This window comes from Artibeus jamaicensis, unplaced genomic scaffold (genome assembly GCF_021234435.1).
Source record: "Artibeus jamaicensis isolate MK-2021 breed Jamaican fruit bat unplaced genomic scaffold, CSHL_Jam_final contig_519, whole genome shotgun sequence".
Lineage (NCBI taxonomy): Eukaryota > Metazoa > Chordata > Mammalia > Chiroptera > Phyllostomidae > Artibeus > Artibeus jamaicensis.
The window spans coordinates 3,642,343-3,669,142 of record NW_026521871.1 but is presented as its reverse complement, the minus strand read 5'-3'; the positions used below and the strand labels follow the sequence as shown (position 1 = coordinate 3,669,142).

The 26,800-nt window shown below is 39.0% G+C and overlaps 1 protein-coding gene across 2 annotated transcripts in view; it reads right to left on the bottom strand.

Moving 5' to 3' along the window:
• Positions 1–26,800, bottom strand: part of CADPS (calcium dependent secretion activator) — a 452,323-nt gene that overhangs the window by 222,537 nt on the left and 202,986 nt on the right. For both annotated transcript variants that reach the window (XM_053668933.1, XM_053668932.1), the window contains exons 5-6: positions 16,833–17,066; positions 8,992–9,113 (exon numbers count right to left, since the gene is read on the bottom strand). In XM_053668933.1, coding sequence (XP_053524908.1) covers positions 8,992–9,113; positions 16,833–17,066 — 356 coding nt within the window. The remainder of the gene's footprint in view (positions 1–8,991; positions 9,114–16,832; positions 17,067–26,800) is intronic.

Sequence of the window (26,800 nt, the reverse complement as noted above, 5' to 3'; positions counted from 1 at the left end):
ATTTACCCCTTCTCTCTCCAAACAAGAATAAAGCCATGGTAATAATTGCTAACATAATTAGTATGTGATGAGTACTGTTTTAGGTATTTTAGATATGTTAATTAATTTAATTTTCACAAAAATGTAGAAAATTTGGCATAAATAGTTAAGTAACATGCCCAAGGTCACATAGGTGAGACAATGACCCAGTGCTGTGGTTTCCTATTCCAGGCTTTGGTCCATGATGCCAGACTGTTTCCATGCACTGATGAATGTAATCTAAGCCTTCCTGTTTTTCTATTAGTCAGAATGTGGAGTTTCTGGGCTGCATCCCATTATTACAGGTAAGTAACTATATCACCCTCCTTTCCAGATCCTCCCTGGTCACTAAGTAATAAGTAGAGTGGTTTTTCACACTTGGGGAGAAATGAATTGGATTTCCACTGAACAGTGATGTGCGATAAGATCGGTTCTCAGATTACTCAGTATTAGTTATTATGGGCAAGGAAACTCAGGCAAGGTATTCAAGAGCTAAACCAGATAGGCAGTGGACCTAGAGTCGGTTAGTTCTTGGAGGGCCATTAAAAATACATCCCTGTGTTATGCCTGTGTTATAGCTAACATTGGACAACTCATGAAATCAAAATTTTCAAGGATTTCTCACATTTAGTTGGAGCTTTATGGTCTAAACGTCAAATTCCAGCCACCACATGATCATCCAATTCTGGAACTCCTCCTACCATTTTAGAAATTTCACCAACTAAAAGTTATTTGCAATTCTTGAAAACTTTGCCTTCAGATCTTCCATTATGAACCTTCCCTGGATCAGCCAGATGAAAAAGAACTATAGGATTGTTGAGGGAGAAGGGATCTTGGATGCCACATCTCAGCACATGGTGGTGCTAGAAAGCATGGCGACCTATGTGAGACGGAGGTAAATTTACACAGAGTCGGGTGCAGCACTAGAAGCTCCTATGGCAAAGCTTGTTCTCTAGCACCAGTTCCTTTCCTATGTCTACCCCGCTGCTCACTGTTTTACCAGCCACTATACTTTCACCCTCTACCTCATGAGCAAACACAAACTGGTTTTCAATGAAAGTTGTGGCTTTTGGACCCAGCTTTCTGGTCTGGGAGGCAGGACAGTCTCTAAGCATTCTAAACTGTGATTATAATTTTGCTTCCTCTCAACCCACATATCTTCAGGGAGCCTAGCAAAATTGAATTTCTAGGTCAGTGCTGGCCTTTACCATTTGTGATTTAATTAACTCTGAAAGAAGCTAAGCCTTTTTCTTATAAAAGAAAAATAAGAGAAATTGTATACAAGCTTCCACTGAGTACTACATGAATGTCTCCTGGACTATGACCTTGAGCATCTTGAGTTTTGAGAAATGTAGACAGAAAGGAGCTAATTCTGAGGTGGCCCTTTTCCCATGTGGTGCCTTTTACAGTTCTCAAAAGCTATAGTGGCTTCTGGAGAATTTATCACCCTGTGCCCCAGCACTTGGAATATTTCCAGCCATCTTTTCTCCATTGCTCTGCAATTTCAAGAGCCATGTCTAAATTACTCCTCACTCTAATGCTAATGCCCAGCAAATAGTATGTATTCCATATTTGTTGACCAATATGCCGATTGTTCCAAGTTTACTTTGGTCCTTAAAGATGCTTCAGGCTTATAGATGGAAATCCAGTCATACCATCCCCGGCTTAAAATCTTCCAGTGGCTTTTCTCTATGGTCTTGGAATGAAGTTCAGATCTTTTATGTAGCCTATAAGGTCCTGACTGTCTGTCACTGCTTTGCTTTTTAGACAACTCCTGTAGCATGCTTCTCCTCACTGACTATAAACTCTAGTCACATTGCCCTTCTTTCTGGTCCAGGAACACATTGATCCTGTTCATACCACAAAGCCTTTACACCTACTGTTCCCTGTACCTAAAATGCTTTTCCTAGCTCTTCTAATGGCCGATTCCATCTTTTCCTTCAGATACCAAGTCACACATTATCTATGAGTTGGTTTCCTTTGAGATGTAGAGCACCTTACATCTCCATTGTCTTTTAGTGCAGCAGCCTTTTCATTTCTTTGAGAACAAAAATACAACCTGCCACTATACTTTCACCCTCTGGTTGATAATACAACCAGTATTATCCTTTATACTTCCTTGTTCATTTGTTATTGCCTATGTCCTTTACTAGAGTACACTCCATGTGGTCAAGGTTGGATCTATGTTATTAATTGGCTATAGCCTCAGCCTTATTTGGAAACAAGTAGAGCATTCCATGAACACTTGCTGAGAGAATGCAAGTGCCAGCCCTTCATATCATTCTTTACATCTAAAATTTAAAGGAGCCATTCAGGAAAGATATTCTGTTTCCATTTAAAGTATCACAAGGACCTGTATACATAAAACTTTCTGTATACAAAAAACTTTTTCATTACATTGGGAAAGGAAGTACTACTAAGATAATACATGAGGCAAGGATTGAAGGCTACAACTTCCTTTTTCTGACTTTGACTTAGTGTAGGGGAGATTTAATGGAACTACATTTCTACAAATAATTTGGTTAGTAAGCTGAGCCCATTCTGAGTTGTATCATTAGGACAAATAATATTTTTCATAGAACAAATATGTTATAGAATGTAACTGTGTTTTTGCTCTTTTTAAAAATATGGTACCATCAGAAAAGGTGCCATTAGAAAATGCCAGCACTATAGCAAGATTTACCAGTTAAGGTATTGTATTTTTATATCCCTTGGAAAGTCATAGGAGACAGTTTGATTGTGTTTTTGAATTCCTGACAATAATAAAATTCGTACATCACGAAGGCCATGGCTTGTCAGGAAATAATGAAATTGCTATGTAATCAGATGCCAAATGGCATTCTTGGTTTCAATTTAGAAGAATGTAATTTCTGATAAGTCAGCACAATATTGGGCTGCTAACCCAAACTGCCCTTCTCTTTAGCAGAATTACTTACTTTTCTCTGATATTTAATCCTCAGGGCATACTTTCTTTAGAGGTTAACTTACACTGTATAAATCTACTGATAGAGACAAGTTTCCTTGCATCAATTTTGCCCAAGTAATTTATGTACTATCTTCCCAATCTTTGCCATGTCTACTTATCATGACAAAAGGCAAAAGATTAATTTCATTATTTTTAAAATCCATATTTGTGTATCATCTGTGCTATTACTTACTTAATGTATTTTATTTGAATTAACTCAATTTGTAAATGTTAATATATTTCTTTAAAAGGAAGCCTCATGTCGCTGCTGCAATAGACTAAGGGGCAACACCAGCCACAGTGGGAGGTAACACAAACTACAGTCTGTTATTATCCTTTATACTTACTTGTTCACTTATTATTGCCTGTGTCCTGTATTAGAGTGTATGCTCCATGAGGCCAAGGCTTTACCTACATCATTCATGGCTGTAGCCCCAGCCTTTGTTGGAAACAAGTAGAGCATTCCATGTACACTTGTTGAGAGAATGCAAGTGCCAGCCCTTCATATCATTCCTTTTATCTAAATTGCAGAGGAGCCATTCAGGAAAGATATTCTCTTTCCATTTGAAGTATACCAATGACCATTACACAGAAAACTTTTTTGTCAAATGAGATCTAAATAATGCTATCAAATTCTGCCTGGAGGCTGTTGCCTGTAGAAGGTTTGGAATCTGAGACCTGTGGAGGTGTTCAAGATTTGCTAGAACCAAAGCAAAACATTCTTCTTGACTTGGTCAGAAGAATTGAAAAGAAATGAAAAAGGAGTGACTTCCTTATCACATGGTCTGGTGTTACTCCATGTTCTGTCTTGGTAATACCTAACACAATCTCTTATCAGCAGAGGAGAAAGTGCTGCCATTTGAAAAATACTGCCTCATGGCAAGAAAAGTCCTCTGCTCTATTTCAAAGGAGCTGGACAAAAATATCTGGGTTCTTTAACCCACAAGTATTTCCCTCCTCCATTGTCATGCCTTCCTGAGATTGCTTACCTAAAAATTGCTTCAGCTTCCACCTCCACTGGTTTCCTTTAAGAGGCAGAAAAAAATGTGTTGCTAATGTGGGCAATATTGTTTAAAATAAATATAAATCTTGAAAACATTTGATCATATATTCTCCTGGCTTTCCACATAAAAAGCCCAGGAGAGGGTGTATAGTCTGCTTGAAAATGACCAACATGTTGTAAAGAGATTGATAACATGAAGGATGAGTCCAGGGCTACACATACACACAGCATTTTTCCAAACAAAAAGCATATTTAACTCAGAATCACAGCATTCTTATAGGCAACTGATCCAAAATGACAATGACAGACAGGGCTCTTATTCTAAGTGAAGAGATGACATTGATAAAGGAGGTGAGGGAAAGTTTCAAACCTCCACTTCTGGGCTTGTACAATGTAAACCAGCATTTCCAATTAATGCTAATAGGTGTTAGTTAAAACAAGATTGGACATTTAAGGATAAATAAATTTATTTACTGTTGGAAATCTCCAAAGCCTTTAAAATGATAATATATACTGTGAAAAACTCAAAAAGAGAGGACAATGTAATGTTTTATATTTTCCAGCTTTACTTGATCAGGGGTCCATTTTCCCTATCCTTATTTTTCTTAGAGTATTCTACACATTGAAGTTTTAAAAGCATGTTCTTGGACAAAGTGGGTTATGCAATGTACTCCTGCATTTATGGCTGTACTTGAAAAAAACACAAAAGCTAAGGTGTTTACATTCCAGTTATTGGGTGAAATACTCGGTAGCAGCATCAATAGAATTTATAAGTAATAAATAAAACAGCCTTGAGTGGAATTTTTATTTTAGAATGTATAAATAAAGTATGGCATCAGCTGGCTTTAAGAAGAGTCAAAGACAAGATTCAGAAGATGAATAGGGCAGGAAAAGGCTAAACTTATCAGGTGATGAAAGTAGAGTTATTAGGACAGATGAAAGATAACCCTCAAAAGGATACTTTTTATGATAATCAGAATCAAGTAGCAGAAATGACAGCTGAATGGGAGAAACTGTAAGTAAAAGAGGGGAGGAAAGAGAAGAAATATAAACTCCAAAAAAAAGAAATGATGGAGAAGATTCTGAGTTAGTCCAAATAAGGGAGGAAGAAAATGCACCTGCACAAACCAGCTCATTTATCCTACCAAATAAAACTGGTAGCAGAGGAAAACTACCAGAACTGAATGGTGACAAGGCAAAAGGTAAAGCAGAGAATCAGGAAAGAACAGTGGATTCAAATGAAAGACCAGTAATGGTTATAAGGAGAATTTACATAGAAAGAATAAAGGAAAGGAAAGGACAGGAAGAGGCAAGAGCATTAGTAGATTTCATACTCTGGGTATATTTCTTTGGGAAAATATGGAAATGGCACATACAGGGCAGTCATACCCCTTTCATTGACATAACAGACATTGTAAGTTGATCATGGCACTATTTTCCTCTGAATAAGGATTTGGTTTCAGAATCTTTCTCAACACAACACTCTAGTTTGCCACTGACAACTGATTTGACTTGATGCTAGTCATGAAACTTGCATTCCTACTGTATGAAAAGAAACAAGCAGCGAACCAACCAACCAGCCATCCTACCCTCTGTGGGCTTTTGATAATACCTACTCATTGATTGAAAAAAAATTATACTCTAGCTAGAAAAGCAAAATATTTCATTGTGAGCTATTTATTTATATGGACGTAATTATGTACATGTATGGATATGAGTGGATATGTATGCTAAATATGAAGATTTAAAGTAGATAAATTCAAGTATTCCATATTTACTTGTAATCTGAAACTGTTTCAAACATTCACAAGCACATGAAATTCAGCTCATCATTTACCCTGGCAACCAAAACCATTAAGCCCCCCAAAACGATATGAATTACGTTTTGAGTTAAAATAGCACATGTAAAGCCACAACCTGTTACAATAACCAGAGTCTTTTCCTTCCTTATCTAACTCATGACAACATATTGGGCCCAACGTGTTAAAAGGTTGGCGGAAACACCAAATAGGTTTTTCTTCCCCCTACATGGCATATTTTTTAAAAAGCACATAAAAATATGCAGCATAATATAGTAGCATTGATAGTGATCAGGCCATGGTGAGAGTTGGGGAAAATTTTGAGATTTAATTAACAATAATAAAAAAGAAACCACATTCATTTACAGTTTGAAACTAAGCTTAAAAACAGAGGAAGGGTGATGTGTGACAAGCTGCACTGGTTTCCATTTCCTCCTGTGGATGCTCATTAATTTCACCCAGCTTCTGGGTGTCTGAGGCCTTTGCCTATTCATGCAGAGAAACACCTGAAGGCACACAATATTGTCGTAGACTGCTCTGGCTGGTTCTAGAAATTGTATCTCGACCCCTTGTGGCTAAGGGCAAGGGATGACCTCTGGAATGCGAGTCCCAGGAGACAAAGCTTGTCTCTGGTAGCAAACGCTGCCTCAGTTTCCTCTCCCTGACCCCAAAGCTTGGTCTGAAGTCAATGATGGGTAAGACCCCTCACAGTGGGGGGCAACCTAAGCCAGACTCGATCATTTGGGAGGCCTTCATGGAAGGACTTGGGGGTCTGCAACAAAGAGCAATGGACTCCCCCCCCCCCCCCCCCCCCGGCTCTGACATAGCCCCAGTCTCCATGTTCTCTGGGAGAACACCTCCTGGCTCTAATCACCTTAAGCCTGACAACAGGTATTCAGGGAGAGGTGCAGCTCCTTGCCTTGATAAAGAATGTCCTGGGGAAACATCTGGCATCATGAAGACTTCCTGAAATCTGCTCTGCTAAGAGTGTTTTCATTCATATGTTAAGGGTTCGAGCAAGAAACCCTAAAACTCTGTTCCTGATGGACTCTGACTCATACTAAGCCCTCAGATTTCTTTGAAATGTTATCTACTGTTTAATCCTTGCCACTCTGTATTACTGTATATTAGGACTCAATAAAAGGCCCTGTTGGAGGGGCCTTGAGGCCTTTTTCTCCTTGGAGAAACTGGCCACTGCTCACGGCCTTTTTCCTTTGGGAAAATGGCCACTTCTTCTCCCCAAGCAGATCATATTATGTCTCAGTCATGTTTACTCTCATCCGTGGCAGCTGGGGGAACTTGCGAGGAAAGTTGCCCCCACACAATACCCTCATGTTTTTTCTCTAGTGTGAGAAAGATTCGCAGCTTTCTTTGAACTATTTCGTTTGAACATCATGATAAGTTTTGCTAAATAGCTCATAATGCTGTGGGGGATGAAAGGCAGTGAGGTGCTGTTTGGAGTTACCCTTTCTATGACTTACTTATGGAATTAAAGATAGTAAAAAAAGATTCTTATTAGTCTAAGATGGCTTAATTGAGATAGAAAAGAAAGAGAGAGAGAGGCACTAGTTAGGGAGAGATCCTTGGGGCCCAAGGATCTATTGACCCAAATGAATTTATCAACACCCCTGTGAACCATTGCAATAGGATACTAGCTGGTCTCCTGCATCAACTCTGCCTGCCCGTCCCCCGCCCCCCCACATTGCAGCCAGAGTGATCTTTCCAAAACACATGTCCAATCATATATCTCCATGCTAGCTTTTTCTAGCCCCTCATAGTGTGTCCACTTCCTGTCTCAATGGCAGGGTACAAATACCTTATTATCTGACCTACAGTACCACTGGCCTTCTTTTAATTACTCCTGGTCACAGGGCCATCACACAAGCTGACTCTGCCTGGAGCCTTCTCTCCACTTCTCCCCTTGCTAAACTTGTATATGAGGGGGGACCCAAATTAAAACCAGAATTATTTTCTGGAGGCTAGGCCCTCCCCTTACCTACAGGCTTCCCCTGCTAGGTGAGTGTTCTAGGAACCCAGCTGTATCAGTCTACCAGCTGGCATTGTTGTGAGAGGCTGATTTTGGCTTCTGTGAATTTTTTTGAAGACTCAACCTGTTTGCCCATTTTACATGGGTGAATTATGAATGCACCTGTCTACACTATATTGAGTGCTTAGCAATTTTTGATCAAAAAATCATGACCATATGCCCCATGCTCCCTATTCACCCCATCTTGCCTCAAGCAACTTCTTTTTTTCTGTTTCTTCACATGGAAAAAGTTCTCAAAGGGAAACAGTTTGCTGATGTAGAAGAGGTGAAACAAAAAATCACAGAAGCACTAAAAGGGATCAGAATTGATGAGTTCAAAAACTGTTTTGAGCAGTGAAAAAACCCTCTTGATAAGGGTATTACATCAAATATAGAGTACTTTGAAGGTGACTGAAGTTTAAACATGTAAAAATAATACAAAATATTTTATAAATAAATTCTTTTTGGGGTCCCCTATCATAATATTAGTCCAAATGTCTTATAACTCCTAAAGAAAACTGGCCCTGATTCTGTCCCCACAAACTGATTCAGATTCCCCTGCTATGTCCTCTCAAAATACTCTTTCCTTCTCAGCATTAACAACTATTTGTAGTTATACTAATATATTTGTGTGATTCTTTTTCTGATGCCCACACTCAGATGTAAGGTCTATAGAGCAATAACAGTGACTATTTTCCTTTGTACTGTGCAACAGTACCTTGTACACACACAGTGAGCATTGGACAAATACCTACTGACCTAAGGACTAAGGTATTGGATTGGGTCTAATATAACAAACAGCTTTGTTAATATATTTGTAACTGTAGCACATAAAGATTTTGAAATATAGTTGTTTATACAATAAGCCAAATATTATTTAGAAAAGATAATAAAACAAATTTATATCAAACTCTCCTGCACACCTCTCTAAGGTAAACACATAAAGCCTCCAGAAGAGAAACTTTCTTTAATTTCCTTCTATTCTCTGCTTTAAATGAATTTGAACAAGTGTTATGGCTGCCAAATAGAAATGTGATCAAGTAATCTCGTTTGAAAAGTAAACAGAGTACCTGCCTTCTAGAACTTTCCAAGGAGACCAGACCTTTAACTTGGAGTTAGCCAAAATGGAGCCCATGAGCACAACCTTGTGGATGATGAAGGGTGGAGAAACAAAACTTACGTGGGTTTAGAGGCCTCAGCCTGGTCTGTTTGTAGTTTTTCTCCCCCTTCCACCTCCATCGTGCAGTACACAATGCGATTGGGAGCCAAGGATTTGAGGCCTTGGACTTCCATGATCACCACCTGGAAACAATCACACACAGTGGGGGTCATTGCCAAAGCACATGGGCAGAATCATCTCTAGGAAAATACATGAAAGAGAAGGAGTTACAAAAAAGCCAACATGTACTTCATAGCTTCTATTAGGTTTCTACCAGCCATGCTGGGACCAGTCTAGCATGCAGATGCAATTTTTACAGTGTAGTTCATTGACTCCCTAATAGAAAGACAAGGCTCACTAATTCACATGCTCACAGGGGCCATATGATGTGAAATGGGCTACTCTTTTCTGTGTTAGTCACAGGACCAGTTTTCATTCCTGAAAAGAAATCAGCTTTCTCATGGCTTTCTCTCTTTTTTTTTCAATATGAGTTTTTTAAAAAATATGTTTATTAATTTTAAAGAGAGGAGAAGAGAGAGAGAGAAAGAAATGTTGATATCTGAGAGAAACATTGACTGGTTGCCTCCCATACATGCCCCAACCAGGGACTGAACCCACAACCTAAGTAAGTGCCCTGAGTGGGAATTGAACCCACAATCTTTTGATGTATGGGATGACACTCCTACCAACTGAGCCACACTGGCCAGGGCTCTCTCTTATTTCTTTAAAAATAATCTAGCTTTTAATTCAGCACTTAGCAGAGGCAACATAAATGAATTTACATTTCCCTTTATAATAAGGTAAGTAATGATGTAAGTGCTAACATAATGGACAAGTAGCATTCAACATTAGAGTCAGAGACCATAGACAGCCTGGGTGTCAAACTCATTTTCACTGGGGGTGACATCGGCCTGGCAGTTGCCTTCAAAGGGCTGAATGTAACTTTAGAACTATATAAATGTAACTACTCTTTAATTAGGTAGGGGCAAGGAGCTCTACATTTGGCCCTTTGAAGGCAACTGTGAGGCTGATGTGGCACTCGGTGAAAATGAGTTTGACACTCCTGCCATAGGGAGTAGTGGGGATGTCAGCAAACAGGAGAGCACACACTCCATCTAAACAGAGCAGTTGATACTCAGTTACAGCCCATTGTCCCCTTGTCTTTTCCTGGCTTACTGGTGCCAGATACTGTAATTTTTCCTACCAGACAAATGAAAATATGAATCAGAATCAAAGTCAGAAATCTGATTTTGAAATTCTGATAATAATCCAAAAAGGGAGGAATAAAATACACAAACTGTTCAGTCCAACATTGTTGGATCAAAAAAAAAAAATGTCTGTAGCTGCATACTCTTGAGGGGCCAAGACATGTCTTTCACTACTCCTGGTGTTTCCCATTTCTATTTTCAGACTCAAGTCAATCTCCTGCTATTATTCTCATATTCACTGGGATGCCCCATCACTTATCAGAGAGAGGGGAGGAGAATGAGGTAAAGGCAGAGACACTGATTTAAGAATCTGAAACAGGATGCCAGAGGGTCCCAAAGAAGTTAAACCCAAAGAGGAACACACCAAGGAACATCAAAATTACATTACCCAAGATTAAATATAAAGAGAGAATCCTAAAAGAAGCAAGAGGAAAAGAGTTATTTACAAAGGAGTTCCCATAAGGCTATCAGCTGATTTCTCAAAAGAAACCTTGCAGGAAAGAGGGGCTGGAAAGAAGTATTTGAAGTCACAAAAGGCAAGGACCTACACCCAAAATTACTCTAACTAGCAAAGTTTTCTAGAAAGGCAGATAAAGTGCTTCACAGATAAGGTCAAGTTCAAGGAGTTCATCATCACAAAGCCATTATTATATGAAATGTTAAAGGGACTTATCTAAGAAAAAGAAGGTAAAAAATTATGAACAGTAAAATGACAACAAACACAACTATCAACAAATGAACCTAAAAGAAAAGAAAAACCATGAAAACAAAAATTAAGCCAACAACCAGAACAGGAACAGAATCAGAGAAATGGACATCACATGGAGGGATTTCAGTGGGGTTGGGGAAGGGAGGGAGAGGGGGAAAGGGTACAGGGAAGAAGAAGCCTAATTAATAGGCATAAAATAGGGAGAGAGAAAAATGGTATAGGAAACAGAGGACTGAAAGAACTTATATGTACAACCCATGGACATGAACTAAGGGGGCGGGGAATGCTGGAGAGTTGAGGGGGCAGGGTGGACAGGGGATGAAGGGGGAAAACTGTAAGAGCATAATCAATAAAAAAAACACTTAAAAAAGAATCTGAAACAAACAGCATGCATCAGGAATCTATAATGAATAATACATATTAAAAATCAATTATACTCTATAAAAGGTAATGACATTACAAAAGGAAAGGATATGGGTGCAAAAATGTATACTTCTTTAATGGGCTTGATTCAAGAAAGTGCAATAGGGCTGGCACTGAACCAGGATTCACAAGTCACAGTTTTGCTGCTAAATAGCCCAGTGGTTCTCAAACTTAGTGTGAATGAAAATCACTTGGAGGGCTTGTTAAACCAGAGTCTGCTGGGCTCCACAACCAGTTTCTGATAAGTAGGTCTTGGGTGAGGCCCAAGGCTTTTTATTTTTAACAATTTTCCTGGTAAGCTAATGTGATGCTGCTGATCCTGGAGTCATAGTTGGAGAACCATTGTACTTTCCATGAGATGTTGGGCAAATGACTCATTCTTCATGCCACTCCACTTTTGTTTTCAAACTTCTGAGCCTCAGTTTCCTCATCTGTAAAGTGGGGATATGAGTCCTGTCTCTCACTGTGGCTGTTGTGTGAGGACCAAGTGATATACATAATTGACAAACTTTTACACTGGGAAGAACTATAGAAATGAGAAGAAATGGAAATGCACAAGAAAAAGAGCGCACTTTTTGGAACTCAAAGGATCTGAGTTCAAGTCCTAGACCTGAACCTTTAATTGTAAGTTCCTTAACCTCTCTGAGGCTTTGTTTTCACATCTGCAAATGCCTTAGAAGATTGTTGTAAGAATTACGGAATGAATAATGGCAGGATATAATGGTAGTACATAGTGGCAGGTAGGTATTCTATAAATACCTACTGTTTTTCATCAGAGCACTCCCCCTGCCCATGGGGCCATGGCACTCAGTGTCCTGGACCTTGGTTCTCTTGCTGCAGTTAACTGTTCTCTGGTGTACCTTCCAGGCAGAGAGTTTTACAAGTACATAAAATCTGTCTTGTACCAACCTAAAAATTCAATTCCTTAATGAGATGATTGTCTCTTCCCCTCTTCTTGCTTCTTTGTGTTCCTCAAAACACATTCACTAATACATATACAATGATGTTTGCTGGCAGCATTGGTGTGATGTGCAATTCTGTGTTTGAATTAAAAAGTATTTGGGAGCCTTGGGGAATTTTACTCTTTACTTGAACTTACAAATTAGAGCCTGTTTGAATCATGTACGCAGGTGAGTGTGGTTGAGCACTTGCCCATATCCACATTTCAGATCATCAGCTGTGTAATATTGAGTAGTAATCAAGAATTAGAAAATTACCGTTTAAAAGCTTCATGAAAATCAATAAACTAATTCTTCTCCTTTCTGTAGAAATACAAGAGGCAGTAGGGAATAAATTTCCACCTCTAATTGGCAATAATCATATTCAAAGAAATGTAAGAAAAATCATTCGATGCCTTAGGTAACAGTATTAAAAAAAGAAAGTTTCTGTGAAATTAAACTGATGATTTTTTTCACACACCACATGCTCTGTACTTAATTAAATACTGCTTCTTTCAACTGCAAAATACATGTTGAAAATATTGTAATGTGACTATCTCAACCCAAAATGAGCGTGAACAAATTACCTGTGGTTAATTCACAGTAAGCCTTAATGATGTTCTAGAAAATTAATTCAGTTTCTACAAATTCTAATTACATCTACAGAAATTTAATCTATTCTTTTGGTCTCCCCAAATCTAGGGCCATCATAAAATCCTTGGTGGGTTTTGAGCTTAAATCGATTATAAATGGTTCTCAAACTTGGGAGTGTATAAGAAATACCTGGATAACTCATTAAAATGCACATTCCTGGGACTTTGGTCAAGATGGTGGCATAGACAGACATGGCTTACCTATTAACAAAACTACATAAAAATTACCAAAATGTAGAACAACCATCACTCAGAACTGTCAGGTATTGAGTTGAATGGAAGTGTGACAGCTATGAAATTAAAGAAACTATATCCATCCAGACAGATAGGAGAAGTGCAGATGCAGAACAAGCTAGTCCCACACCCACATGTGGTAGATAAAAATTCAGGAGGGATATCTTGGAAACAAAGAGTCCCAGGAAGAGTCTAGTGTCAGGAAGATAAATCCCTACAACTTCTGGCTGCAAAAATCATCAGGGATTGAGTCGATGGAAGAAACTTCTGGAGCCCCAAGTAGCTCCTCTTAAAGAACCCACACATGGACTCACCTACTCAGATTCTCTCCCTCTGAGCTCCAGCACCAGGGTAGCATCTTGTAAGTCACCAGTGTTATGCAAGGAAAAACTGGAGTGTCTGGTATCAAGGCAAGCAGAGACCATTGTCCCTTTTCTAAACCCTCTCCCCACCAGTGAACTGGTGCCATATCTGAGACTCTATCAACATGGTTACAATTATTTGACCCTCCTTGGAGATCCCCAGAGACTCCAGCCCACCCAAATTATAGGCCCACCCAAGATGCTTTTCCATATAAATGACTGGTCTTGGCTCAGGCTTCACAACTTTCTACATCGTATCTAACAAGTAACAGCTGGCCTCAGTGAGTCCCAGGCCCACAACTAGCAGCAGCCAGCCTAGATTCACAGCTTGACTTTGAAGGGGATCTCCAAGCCCAGCACCAATAGCAGCCATCTCTGATTGCTTTATAGCTCAGGTAGGGTGGCTCCAGGCAAAATGAAGGTGGCAGCTGACCTTGGCCTGCATCACCTGGGAAACCCCAGGGCCAGAGCATACAGTAGACAGCTACAGACCATTTTGAAGCACCACCACTCTGCCCCTGTACAGTTGATCTTCCATGGAGGGCAGAAGTTGGTGGTCAGTAGTCACAGTTAATCCTTGCTGTTGATTGGCCTAGGTAAATGCCTCCCATTGATCTGCCAATAGCACTCAAGTCCAAACTACAAGAGGAGGGTGTACTCAGCCCACACAAAGGGTGCATTTCACCAGCTTGGGAGACAGGGGTCACTGGACCCTACAGGACAGCTACTACATTAGGCCATGCTACCAAGACATGGAGTAAAAATAGCTCTATCTAATACATAGAAACAAACACAAGGAGGCTGCCAAAATGAGGAGACAAAAAAATATGGGCCAGATGAAAGAACAGATCAAAACTCCAGAGAAAGAGCTAAATGAAATGGAAATAAACAATCTATCAGATGCAGGTTTCAAAACACTGGTTATAAGGATGCTCAAAGAACTTAGTGAGTACCTCAACAGCATAAAAAAGATCCGGTCAGAAATGAAGGATACATTAATTGAAATAAAGAACAATTTATAGAAAAACAACAGTAGAGTGGATGAAGCTGAAAATCAAATTGATGATATGGAACATAAGGAAGCAACCAACAACTAATCAGAACAATGAAAAGTAAAAGGAATCTAAAAAAAATGAGGATATTATGGGCAGCCTCTGGGACAACTTCAAGAAGTCCAACAGTTGCATTATAGGGGTGCCAGAAGGAGAAGAAACAGAGCAAGAAAATGGAAATCTATTTTAAAAAATAAGGAAAAAAAAACTTACCTAATTTGGTGAAGGAAATAGACAGGCAAGTCCAGGAAGCACAGAGAGTCCCAATTATGATGGATGCAAAAAGATCCACTCTAAGACACATCATAATTGAAATGCCAAAGGTTAAAGACAAAGAGAGAATCTTAAAAGTAGCAAGAGAAAAGAAGTTAGTTACTTATGGGGGAGTTCCCATAAGACAGTCTGCTGATTTCTCAAAAGAAACTTTGCAGGCTAGAAGGGATTGACAAGAAATATGAAAAGTAGGGACCTACAGCCAAGATTGCTCTACCCAGCAAAGATGTCATTTAGAATGGAAGGGCAGATAAACAGCTTCCCAGATAAGAAAAACTAAAGGAGTTCATCATCAGCAAACCATTGTTATATGAAATATTAAAGGCACTTATTTAAGAAAAAGAAGATCAAAACTGTGAATAATAAAATGGCAAAAATTACAAATCTATGAACAATGGAATCTAAAAAACAAGCTAAGCAGACAAGAAAAGAGACAGAGTCATGGACACAGAGAGTGTTTTGATAGTTGCCAGATGGGAAAGAGGGGTGGGGGAATGGGTGAAAAGATGAGGGGATTAAGAAGTACAAATAGATAGTTACAGGATAGCCATGGGGAGGTAAAGTACAGTATAGGAAATGAAGTAGCCAGAGAATTTATACGCATGACCAAAGGACATGAACAATGGTGGGGAGCTTGCCTGAGAGACTAGAGGTTCTAGGTGGGGGGGGGGGACAAAGGGAGAAAAATCAGGATAACTGTAAGAGCATAATCAATAAAATAATTAAAAAATTGAATATAATGCACATTCCTGGACTGCATTCACCTAGAGAATTCATCTTATTTTTCTGATAACTTTACTGAGAATATTTTACATATTATATAATCAACTCATTTAAGAGTTTAAGTAATACTTTTAGTAAATTTACTTAGTTGTGCAACCATCATCATTAATTAGTTTTAGAACATTTGAATGTCCCCCAATAAGGTCCCTCACATCCATTTCCAACCCCTGCCTCAAAAACAGTAAATTACTTTGTGTTTCTGGAGATTTGCTTTTTCTGGACATTTCATGTCCATGTAATCAAACCATATGTGTTCACGTGTATCTGGCTTATTTCACTAAGCATAAGTTTGAGGTTCAATAAATTAAGGCATTTTTCAGTAGCTTGTTTTCTTTAATTGCTGAACAGTAATTCCCTGGTATGGATGCACAACATTTTACCCTTCCACCAGTTGATACTCAGATTGTTTCTATATTTGGCTATTATGAATAATGCTTCTATAAAAACTTGTTTGTGAGCAACTCACTCTGGGACATGTGTTTTCATCTCTCTGGGGTAGATATCTAAGAATTGGAAATGCTGAACCAATGGTGGTTTTACGTTTAACTTTTTAAGAAAACACCAAACTATTTCCAAAGTGACTGTCCCATTTTAAATTCCACCCCCCCTAGAGATTTGGGCCAAAAGAGATCTGCATCCTGAATCAGATTCCCAGGTACTTCTGATGAAGCTAGATCAGAACCACTCTCTGATGTTCAAAACAAATATCTGAGTAGAAGTTACAAAGAAATTAATTGACATATTGTGTATTCTATCATAATTCTGACCCAAATGGGTTTTCCCTCTGGATTATAAGATAAATTACAAAGGCTCCACAAGCACAGGCTCTCCAGCATGTGGCCAAGAAGAGAGATAATGGGAAAGAAAATTCATAGCTCATCATGAAATGACACTCTATAGCTTCTCCCATAAATTCAATACAGGTTGCCCAAATTTTAAACTTTGTAAATTGCATAGATCTTTACAAAATCTTTGACCACTGCTTTAAGACAGTAAAGTAATGAAATATTAAATGTAGTAAGTGGTTCTTAAGAGCATTTCCTTGAGAAAAATACAGGCTCCTAGAGCTTGGGAATCACTTTCTGATTCGCTGACTAAGCTCAGCAAGCAGCGATTTTAGTAACTGCTCCTGAGGTGCAAGGAAGAAAACAAGCTGACTATGATGCCTCTAATCACATTGTGTTGCTTGCTGTGCCCAGAAACTTTCAAAGGTTTAGAGCTTTTTACCTCCAAGGAGAAAACCAGCACAACATCTGACTTGGAGAGCTGGTTCTCACTCTCCTCACCCATGTCGATGATGGAAGCATTGTGGCTGCGTTTGAGTTTCTGAAGCTTGAACTCGCCGCCTTTGGACACTGGCATGCTCTCCAAGTTGGCCATGAGCAGGTTGACGGACGACTTCAACTCTTCAATGTACATGTTTTCCATTTCTTTGGATACAAACTTGGGAAATTTGCGTTCCTTGAAAAGAAAAAGCATAATATGAAGAAAGAAGTAAATAGAGATTGATTTACATAGAAGGTTGACATTTTATAGCTAGGATTATGATAATATCTACCTCTAGTGAACCTTGCCCAGATACGGTGGCACTGTGCTAGAAAAATGTTCAGTACATTTGAGTAGATACTTGCCTGCCTTCTAGGTACAATCCCTGATAGGTAACATAAATGTATAGCAAACAAGAGTCAAATGTTTTATTGTAGTTCTATTTTGCATCCCCTCTGCCCAGTTTTTTTTTTTTTTTGCAGCAAATTTGATTTGTGGAAAGAAAAATGGGGTACTATTTTTCAACTCTGGCTTGAGTTGAAACACCTTTTTTTCAGCAAAACACAATTAGTTGTTTTTAAGTTATGGCAACAGAAAGATACCCTATTTCTGGATATCTATAGAGATTTTCTCAAATGAATAATTCAAAAGGAGCTCATTTGAGATGTTTCAAACATAGCCTTTAACTATTTTTGAAAAGAATACCTTTTTTCTAGAAAAATTGAAAAAATTAATGAAGCAAAGAAAAATGTGATTAATATTCTTTAGAAAATAATAGGAAGCAATTCAGTAGCAAAACTGACCTGTTTTTTATTTCCTTGCTTATGAATTCAGTTATAAAGGCAATATATTTTAGCCATGCTATTTGTTCCTGCCTCTAAGTTGTCCAGGTACCTTGAATATACTTTGGATTTATCACTCTCTCAAACAATCATTTCCTACTTGAAACATAAATTTGCTCTCTCCAGCTCTGCTTCATAACTGACCAAGTGAGGAGCAAGCCAAATAAGTCTAATTTAGCAAGTAACAGAAAAATCCAACTTGAACTGCCTTAAACAGTAAAAATAATTTATTGGTTTGAAAATGTACTGGAGGTAGATCCAACTTCAGATAAGGCTGTACTCAGCACTCAGATGATATCATCACAATTTATTGAGTTTTGACTCCAAATCTTGGTTTGGATTCCTCTGGGTAGGTTCATGGTCAAAGTTGCTCCTTAATGTTACAAAAAGGTTGCTAAAGATCTGAAACTCAGAATATCATGTAATACTATTTAAAGAATGAATATCTCCCTTTGTAATGCTGATCCATGAAGATGGAGTCTTTAATCTGAGAATTCTCACCCAAAGTCTGACTTATGTACATACCCTGAACCAATTTCTAAGGCCAGTAACATGCTGTGATGAATTCCTTAGGCATGAGTTACATCTGTTATCCCTGACGCTGGGGTAGAACTCTACATACATAGATCACAGGAATATGAATTGGTTTCCCAATTCCAGGTGGCAAAAAATAATATGTCTAGGACATGGGAACCTGACTCAAAGTCAACCAATTAAGTGAACACTAAACAACCAGATTTATTCTCTCAAGCAATTGAACTGAGAGATATTGAGATTATAATCAATGGTGAAACTAAAACAGCAGATCATGTAGGTAAGACCCTTGACAAAGAAGAGAGAGAAAGGTGTAGAAAGAGGGGGAGAGAGGCAGAGAGAGAATAGAAGAATGGGGAACAAGCTATCTAGAGTCACAGGAAAGGAGCTTTGATTTTTACTGTTTTTCTATTTCCCATATAGTCTAGTTATTCCTTTTTCATTATGGTTCCTTGAGATTCTCTTTTTTTTCCTTTCAATAACTCCCTCTACCCATTAGTTAGCTAGAAGGGTAATTCTTCTTTGACACCATAAAGCTTCACTCAGATTCACATAGTGGATACTCTGTATAGACTTGGAGGTGCATTGTTGCTATGCCAGTCTTCTTCCAACCCAGAGACTGTCATAAGTATTTTCCCTTCCTCCTGCCTCCCTAGGTAACTCTCAGCCATCTTGTCACCTTCCATATTTTAGCCTAACAACTTAACTTTCCTAGACTCAGTCCTCTATCATACTTTCTTGTAATTCTTAGCTCATCTTCTCGGTAACACTTATTACAATTAATCGGTTAATATCTTATAAAATTTGTTTAACACCTGTCTCTCCTTCTGGTCCACTAGGTAGGACCATACCTATCTTGACACATATGTTAAATTCTTGCTCTCTAGAATAATGTTTGGCACATAGTAAGTGTTCAATACTTAAAAAAGTTGAATTAGTGAATGAATGGCTTGTCAAAATGTCTACGTTAGATATCAGTGCAGCTAAATCTCATCTGTGAGGAGGAGGTGAAGAGATGATGAATTAAGTTCCAGAAAAACACTGAGATTCAGCTTTTCCATGTACATGTATACTGGGATCTGAAATCTACCCAGCAGCCTTAGAGTACAAACTCCTTCTGGAACCTCTTGGTACAATCATTTCCTGGTTTATGGTTGGACTCAGCCCACTGTGTGGTGCTTTCTGAACCTCTGTGAGTGAATGTGAGGAGGGAAGCAGGATGGAGGGCTCTAAAATGTGATGACAGGTGAAGGAGCGTAACAGGAGCAAGTCCTGATTGAATCTTATTCCTCTAAAACATCTGCACAGTTCAGCTTGATTTTTTATCATTCTGGGATTCAATCAGGGCACAACTGTGAACCTCAAAAACTTGGATACCTTGTATGTAGAAGGTCATAGAAATGTGAGGACTTGGCTGCTGGGCCCATCATCACTTAGAAAACATTTAATGCCACCAACACTGTGCCTGGCATAGTATTAGGCACAGGACAAACGTGATGTAAGGATATGAACTGTTCTCCTGGAGCTTATAGCTAGTGGGGAGAAAGATCTATGAGGCAACATCATGGCCAATGTTGTATTGAAAGCCTATAAGATGTGAAGTATTCCTGGGAGAATTAGGGTGGTGTTCCAAAGGTGGTGACCCCTTGGGCTAAGAATCTGGTCAATAAAGAAGACTTTACCATCAAGCTGAATTGGCTAAGAGAGGGCCACTGCTATTTTCTCCTTTCCATGGAAAATGTAATAGGCAACTATGAATCCAAGAAGGTCTATGTAACTGTACATGGTCACAACATATTTCCTCATCTCCTTTTGAACATGACTTCTCATGAGAGTAAAGAGAAAAATGAGGTAGGTTAATTTATTGTCAAATAAATCCAAGCAGCAAAGGTTACATCCTAAGAGCTTGAATGCTGCTACACTGACCTATCTCTTTTCTCCTCATATTGGAGCCCAAACCTCATAACTACATGATATTCCCAGGGAGCTGGGTAAGTGGTGTCTTGGATGTTTACTGGGAGCTGCTGGCCTTATAGTTACCATAGAGATAGCATGAAAGCCATTGTGTTTATGACATGTATTCTTTCCTGCTAATCAACCTTCAGAGACCTTACCAGTGCAGACCCTTTTATCACAATCATCTTCAGAAATCACCCAAGGCCTTTTAATGTCATGTTGTTAAAGTTTTAGAAGAAGACCTAGTGGCCATTGACAACATTCACTCTGGCCCAGAGTTAGCATCCACCATATCTTTATGCAGCAAAATATTGGAAAAATCCAAAGAAAGATCACTCCTCTAAGAAACTGGGCAGTTCCTAATGACATCATAAAAACAATCTCATAAAACTGAAGTGTGCAAGGGAAAACAAGGCCATTTTTCTGCCCTGAGTACTTAAGACTTGAGAAGAAGTAGCATTGTGTCAGTCTAAGCCAAGGTTCTTGAGGGGAGTTTTTAGCAGCAGACCCATCACAAACACATTTCAAAGCTGAAGATGTGCCAAAATAAGGAAAATATAGTTGTCTATCTTGACTGCTACTTTCCCAAGCATCAGAGTAAATTAGCCTTGACAAAAGGATTGGTTTTTTTCATACTACTTTATGAAAGACATAACATACAGGTGAACAAAGTCTTCCAGAGAAAATTTTTGCTGGACATTTATTTTTGTTTTGGGCTGATAACATTCTTCAGTGAGGATGGTCCCCCAAGGACAATTCCTACCAGGGTTGTATATGCTCTGCAACATTCAGGGATTTGGGGAACATCTTGAAAAGCAGCATTTGAAAATACTAACAGCTCTCTCAGCCATTTGCTTTGCTTCTCTGCCTTTGCATTTTTATCCACAGAGGATGAAGTGAGTATGTGTAAAAGCTGACAAGGGTACCCCCAGTTAGATAGAGGGTCCTTAGACCCCAAAGGCTCAAATGACATACACTGGCAGACAATTAGAAGGAAGAAGGTGGCAGAAGAAAATGTTCTAGGCATGGGAGCTCACCAGTAGTGATGCAGCTATTCAATCCAATCTCTCAAGTGCTTCCTGGGCCCCTATCATGTGCCAGGTAGTATAGTTGTTACTGGTAACAACTGGTAATGAGATAAATGAGACACTGGTTACTGGTAATGATAAATGAGTCAGCAGAGGGCAGTGGTTTGAAAAGGGAGCCATGATAGAAAGCAACCAAACTGATACCATGTGTCACATGAACAGAGGTATGCATGGGGTACAAAGGTCACCAGGGAACCTTACCCAGTCCATGTTAGCGAAACAGACTCTACTTTGAATCCTGGATCCGCTACTCACTGGCTGTGTGACTTTGGATAGGTTTCTTAACCTGTCTGATTTTTAGTTTCCATATTTGAAATGGGGATTAAAAAACCTCATAAAGTTATTGTGGAGTAAAAGATAATAACAAACAATAATACTTCTGACCACTAATGATGTACACATGTGTGTGTCCATGTATATATGGATATATACACACACCATGCATCCATATATGTATATATACACACATACACACATACCCATGAACATATTTACATATATGTATATAAATATGCACATATACATACATATCCATATATATCAGGCAGCACACTACCACCAATACTACTAACAACAATACCGCTAATAATGATGGTGACCACAATAAAGATCATGATGCTAGTTGGTATTTACTGAGTGTTAACTGTGTACTGGCTAAGGAGTTACTGGCTAAACAGTTAACTGTAGTCTAAGCAGTTAACATGTTACCTCATTTCATTCTCCAAAAACCCACTGAGACTAGTGTCATTATTTATTCCTATTTTTCTGGAGGAAAATAAGGCATAGAAGTTAAAGCAATAATTAGTAGAATTGCATTTGAAACCCAGAGCTCATGTGCTTAGCTGCCATATACTAGGGCAGAACTATCTGGCCCAAATGGAAACAGACTTGAGGTAAGCACTGTGGGCCTCTCACTGTGGTGACCCAGCACTCAGCAAAGGGCTGGTGACAGCCAGTCCTCCACAGCAGGACCATTCCATTACTACCAGTGAATGTGGATGGTGGGCATAGGGTAAAGTGCAAAGGAATGCAGGGGAGAGTTGGGCATGGTAAACAAGAATAGGAAGGTCTTGGTAATAACTTGTCCAAATCAGCATCACAGACATTAGAAGGCATTTTGAACACAGGAATCATAGATTCCTGGATTGGCTTCTTTGCTTAAATTCTTCTTTGAGTGGCTTGGTCTTACCTCCTTAGCTTTTATTAATTGGGTGGACTCCTTGTCACTGGAATGAATGTCAGGGGACCTCCTTGGCATTTAGATTTTTCCTTGAACTCAGATTTCCCTTGGTTCTTAGCTGCCTGACAAGGGCCAGAATCAGGGAGATGCTCTCTGCAAACATTATTTCAGGAAAAAAATGCACTAACTTCTTCTGTGTTCGTGGACACTGTCCTAGTTCATGCTGTAGGGTGTATGCTGGGTATAGGAACATTAATTTATAAGCTGGGGCTAGTATCATTCTCTGGTAAGAGAGCAATCTATTTTTTTCCTGATTTTTGGCAATGTATGAAGCAGAACTTTTTTTTATCAGGGAAATGTTTAGATCTTACTTCTCTCCTGAGGGCATACTCTCACCAATGTTTGCAACAGGACCATGGAATGAGATGGAAATTCTGCTCTGCAGAGAATACAGGTCTCAATGACAACTTCGCATTTAAATGATTACTTGAAAAAACCTCTGCCACTTATACCACAAAGGCTGTATTGTCTTACCTAATTAGCTCAAGAATTTTGGAATTTCACCCTAGTATGTGACTGAAAGAACTGGCAAATATCAGCAGCACTGGTGCCACAATCTGCCTGTTTAAGGTCCAATGTTAACTTCTAATCACAAAATTTAAAAAACTTAGATTTAATTTCTGGATGAAATATGGGAACCCTTTAATATCACCATGACAGGATTTGGGAAAATGTTTGAACAGGGATTAAAGAAATCTTTTTTACCAGATTACAAAAAAAAAACACCACAACCAAAAAACCCCCAAACCACCAAAAACACCCCATTTAGAGCTCATGAAACTCTGAAGGCAGCATATGTCTGGTATTCACAGCAAGGGCTCAGGCAGCTGTCCCTGTCTGATGATTCGTAGGATGTTGGTGTGATTGGATTGATAGATTAAAGTGTCAGAATTGCACTTGCCTCCCTTCTCTCCTAGGAAGAAAGGGCAAACATGTGCCTTTCATATGTGTGTGATGGCGAGAATTCTGCTGGCTGAACCACCAGGGTCCTATAACCTCTTTTCCAAATTCCAAGGAAATCAAAGCAGAAAGAATTCAGAACTCCAGGAGCCAGTTCTGCCTGATGCTGTTGCTTCATTTGGCCTTCTTGATAAACTGAAGAGAATACACAGAAGATCTTTTTGGAAGAGAGAAAGCTGTTTTCTGGAGGAGCAATCATCAGGGAGAGAGGACCTGGGGGCCGTTCTGTCCTGGCATAACTTTCTGTCTGTCATCTAACCACTGAAAAGAGAGAGCATGAAAGAAAGCTGCATTAGAGCATGCAGCTTCCTGCTTACTAGCTGAGTGAACTTGAGCACATCACTCAAATTCTCTGATGTGCCTAAAATGGGGAGAATTATTGTAACTCCCAGGATTGTCATAGGTATAAAGGAACTCTCAAGTTTAGGTGAAACTGTACAGGTTGACACATTTAATAAAGGACTGATTAGCAAAGAGAGGTCAGGATGAGGTAAGGTGAAGGCCTGGGTGAAGGGCATGTTGGAGCTGTGTATTGGGGTGATGACAAAAATGAGGACCTATATTTGGGAAGGCATTTTGTAATGGTGATGTATTTATACTGATTAGGACTGTAGATTCATTGGGTGACCTGGGCCAAGTCCTATGATATTTCTGCTTCAGCCTCTTTTGAAAGGGGAATAATGATAGCGCACGTTTCATAAGGTTATTGGAGGGTTAGATAGGCTCTCAAATATGAGATGCTTAGAAGAGAGTCTGGCACATAGTAAATACCATGTAAGTGATAGTTAATAATTTTGGGCATGTCTTGGGATTTCTCCCAATTCCTGTTGACCACTCCACCCATAGCTCGACCTCTCAGGTACTACCCTCACCCCCAGTGGGTGAGGTCCCCACTTTCAACATCTCGGTTGAGTGAGCATCTCAACCATTTCCAGCATCTGCGGTTCAGTGAGGTCCTTACCCTCTTTCAACAGTGGATTAATTAATTGCTCCAGGGGTTGCCCCTTGAACAAAATTGGGCCAATCAGAGGGCTGACTCTTAAAATTGTGAATCTGAAAGTGGCAGTGAGAAAAGGGGAAAGGGGAAATAGAGAAAAAGATTTGCAAGAGATGTTGATTGGTTAAGTGAGTTCTTATTTGGCCATATTGGAAACGTGCAGAGCTGTATAGCAGTTGTTTCCCATCTGAGAAGTATAAGAAGCTGGTTTGCAGAGAAAAAAGGAATAATCAATGGGTCACACAGAGTTAAGAGATGAGGAAAGTCCTGACCACTTGGTGGTCCCTGGGTTCAGTACCTTCTTGGGTTTTGGCTGCACCTTGCCATGTGCTCTATCAGACACTCTGATCCCCTTGTCTGTCTTCTGAAAAATTAATTCCATCTGTTAGAGTTGGTGCCCCTAACTTTCAATCAAAATGTTCTACCCATCTTTTAATTCAGAGAACAGAGTGGATTATGTATGGATAACATCTGTATCCAGGCATTTCTGGTTTTGATATTTACAAGAGCTGTTTTTTAGCCATGTGAGTTGAATTGCACAACCTCACTAAAATTCACTGTGATGCAGGAAATAGAAAAATCAGGGCATGCTAAATAAAACAAGAGAAGCAGAGGTGCTTTGGTTTCAGTATCTCTTTGTGAATTAGCCAATATCTGAGATCTTGATGTTTAATTTTTAGTATGTGATTTATTTATCAATTTTCCTATTACCCAGGCTGGTTTTAAGCAAAAAGAGAATTTGTTTTTCTTGGAAAGCAAGCACACTGAGGGAAAAGCAGTTCCATGGCTGAGTCCCCAGAATAAGTGGATTCAGGGACTTGAACATCCTGAGGATTTTAGTATATTCCCTGTCTTGCTTTTTCTCTGTGTGCTGGCTTCATTCTTTCCTCTTCTTTTCCTTACATGGAAGAATTAAAATGGCTTCAGAGATCTTTTTGCCACCAAAAGGCACAGCCCTGTTGGTGTGCAGTCCATAGGTCCCAGGGAAAAGAGTCATTGGTTTAGTTTCATTAGGCATCCATTTCTAGATACATTACTGTGGTCAGGGCAAGCTGAAAATTGTGATTGGTCCTGCTTAGGTAAAGAGCTCACTTCCAAGACCAATTAAATGTGGCAAAGGGCCACTGGTATGAATGAACACTGACTGCAGAAGACAGTCAGTTTCAAGGATAGCAGGAGATAATTGGTGGTAAACTCCCTGGTAAAAATTCTGTATACCCTAAATGTTTAGAGGACCTTCCATCTACAACTAAGTATTCTCTGCTTTCTGTAAATAATGACCAAGATTCTCTTTAACTACCTACTTCATTATCTAAGAAAATCTAGTTCTATGTTATTAAATAATATCCTACTTTGTATCGGAATAACTAACTGGTGGTATGGGCTGAAGAGAGAGTTCTTTACTGTTTGGATATGAGCAACTTGTCTCACTATATAACTGTTGTTCATCCATGGTCTTTTAAAAATTAAAATTAGCCTACACTAGGCCTCAAAGTACACTAAAATAAAGATGTCATGATCTTGTTTTTGAAGAGTGTGTGTGTGAGTGTATGTGATTTTCTTTAAATGGAATGAATACTTAGTTTAAGATGTGACAGTTGTCCAAAGGCAGCAAATGGACCAAATGACCTCCATTTTCTGGGTAATTTGCTGAGGAGACACTGAGTTCGCAAAAGTAAATGCTAAAGCCTTATTGATGTTTGTTCCTATGTTAAGTAGGGTTTTCAAACATAAGAGCCTTTTACAACTAACTTTAGTCAAATTCATAACTAAATTATTATTTTCAATCACCAGACTGACTCTATTATAAACTTTAAAGGTGCCAAAATAATATATAAAACATTTCAATATAACTGTTTGAGCACAAATGAGGATTTATATACTTCTTGGAATCTCTTTGGTTTCTCTTCTAGTAGAATTCCCTTCCATGCGTTCAGTCCTGATACACTTCTTTCCATAAAGAGAAAAGTTGAATGCCAGGCTCTAGTGTCTGCTCATCCTCCCTACCACCTCCCAGAGCCCCTGACCTCACATGTACACAGGGCTTGTGGCTACCATAGGAACCAGTAAGATTGTTTATTTTAAATTTTGGCATTTGGTTTTTCAAAGATGTTTTCTGTATTAAGTATGATTTTAAAAACATTATATATTTTTATTAATGCATTTGATCCCTCACTTTTAAATTTTGCACGTGGGATGAGTGCCTGACCCTTGTTGCAGCTGTGATATTTAGACAAACTTGAGTTAAAGGTTCAGTGTAGCCTCTTAACAGTTCCTCAGTCTGGATTTCCCATATCTAAAGTAAGAGTGGT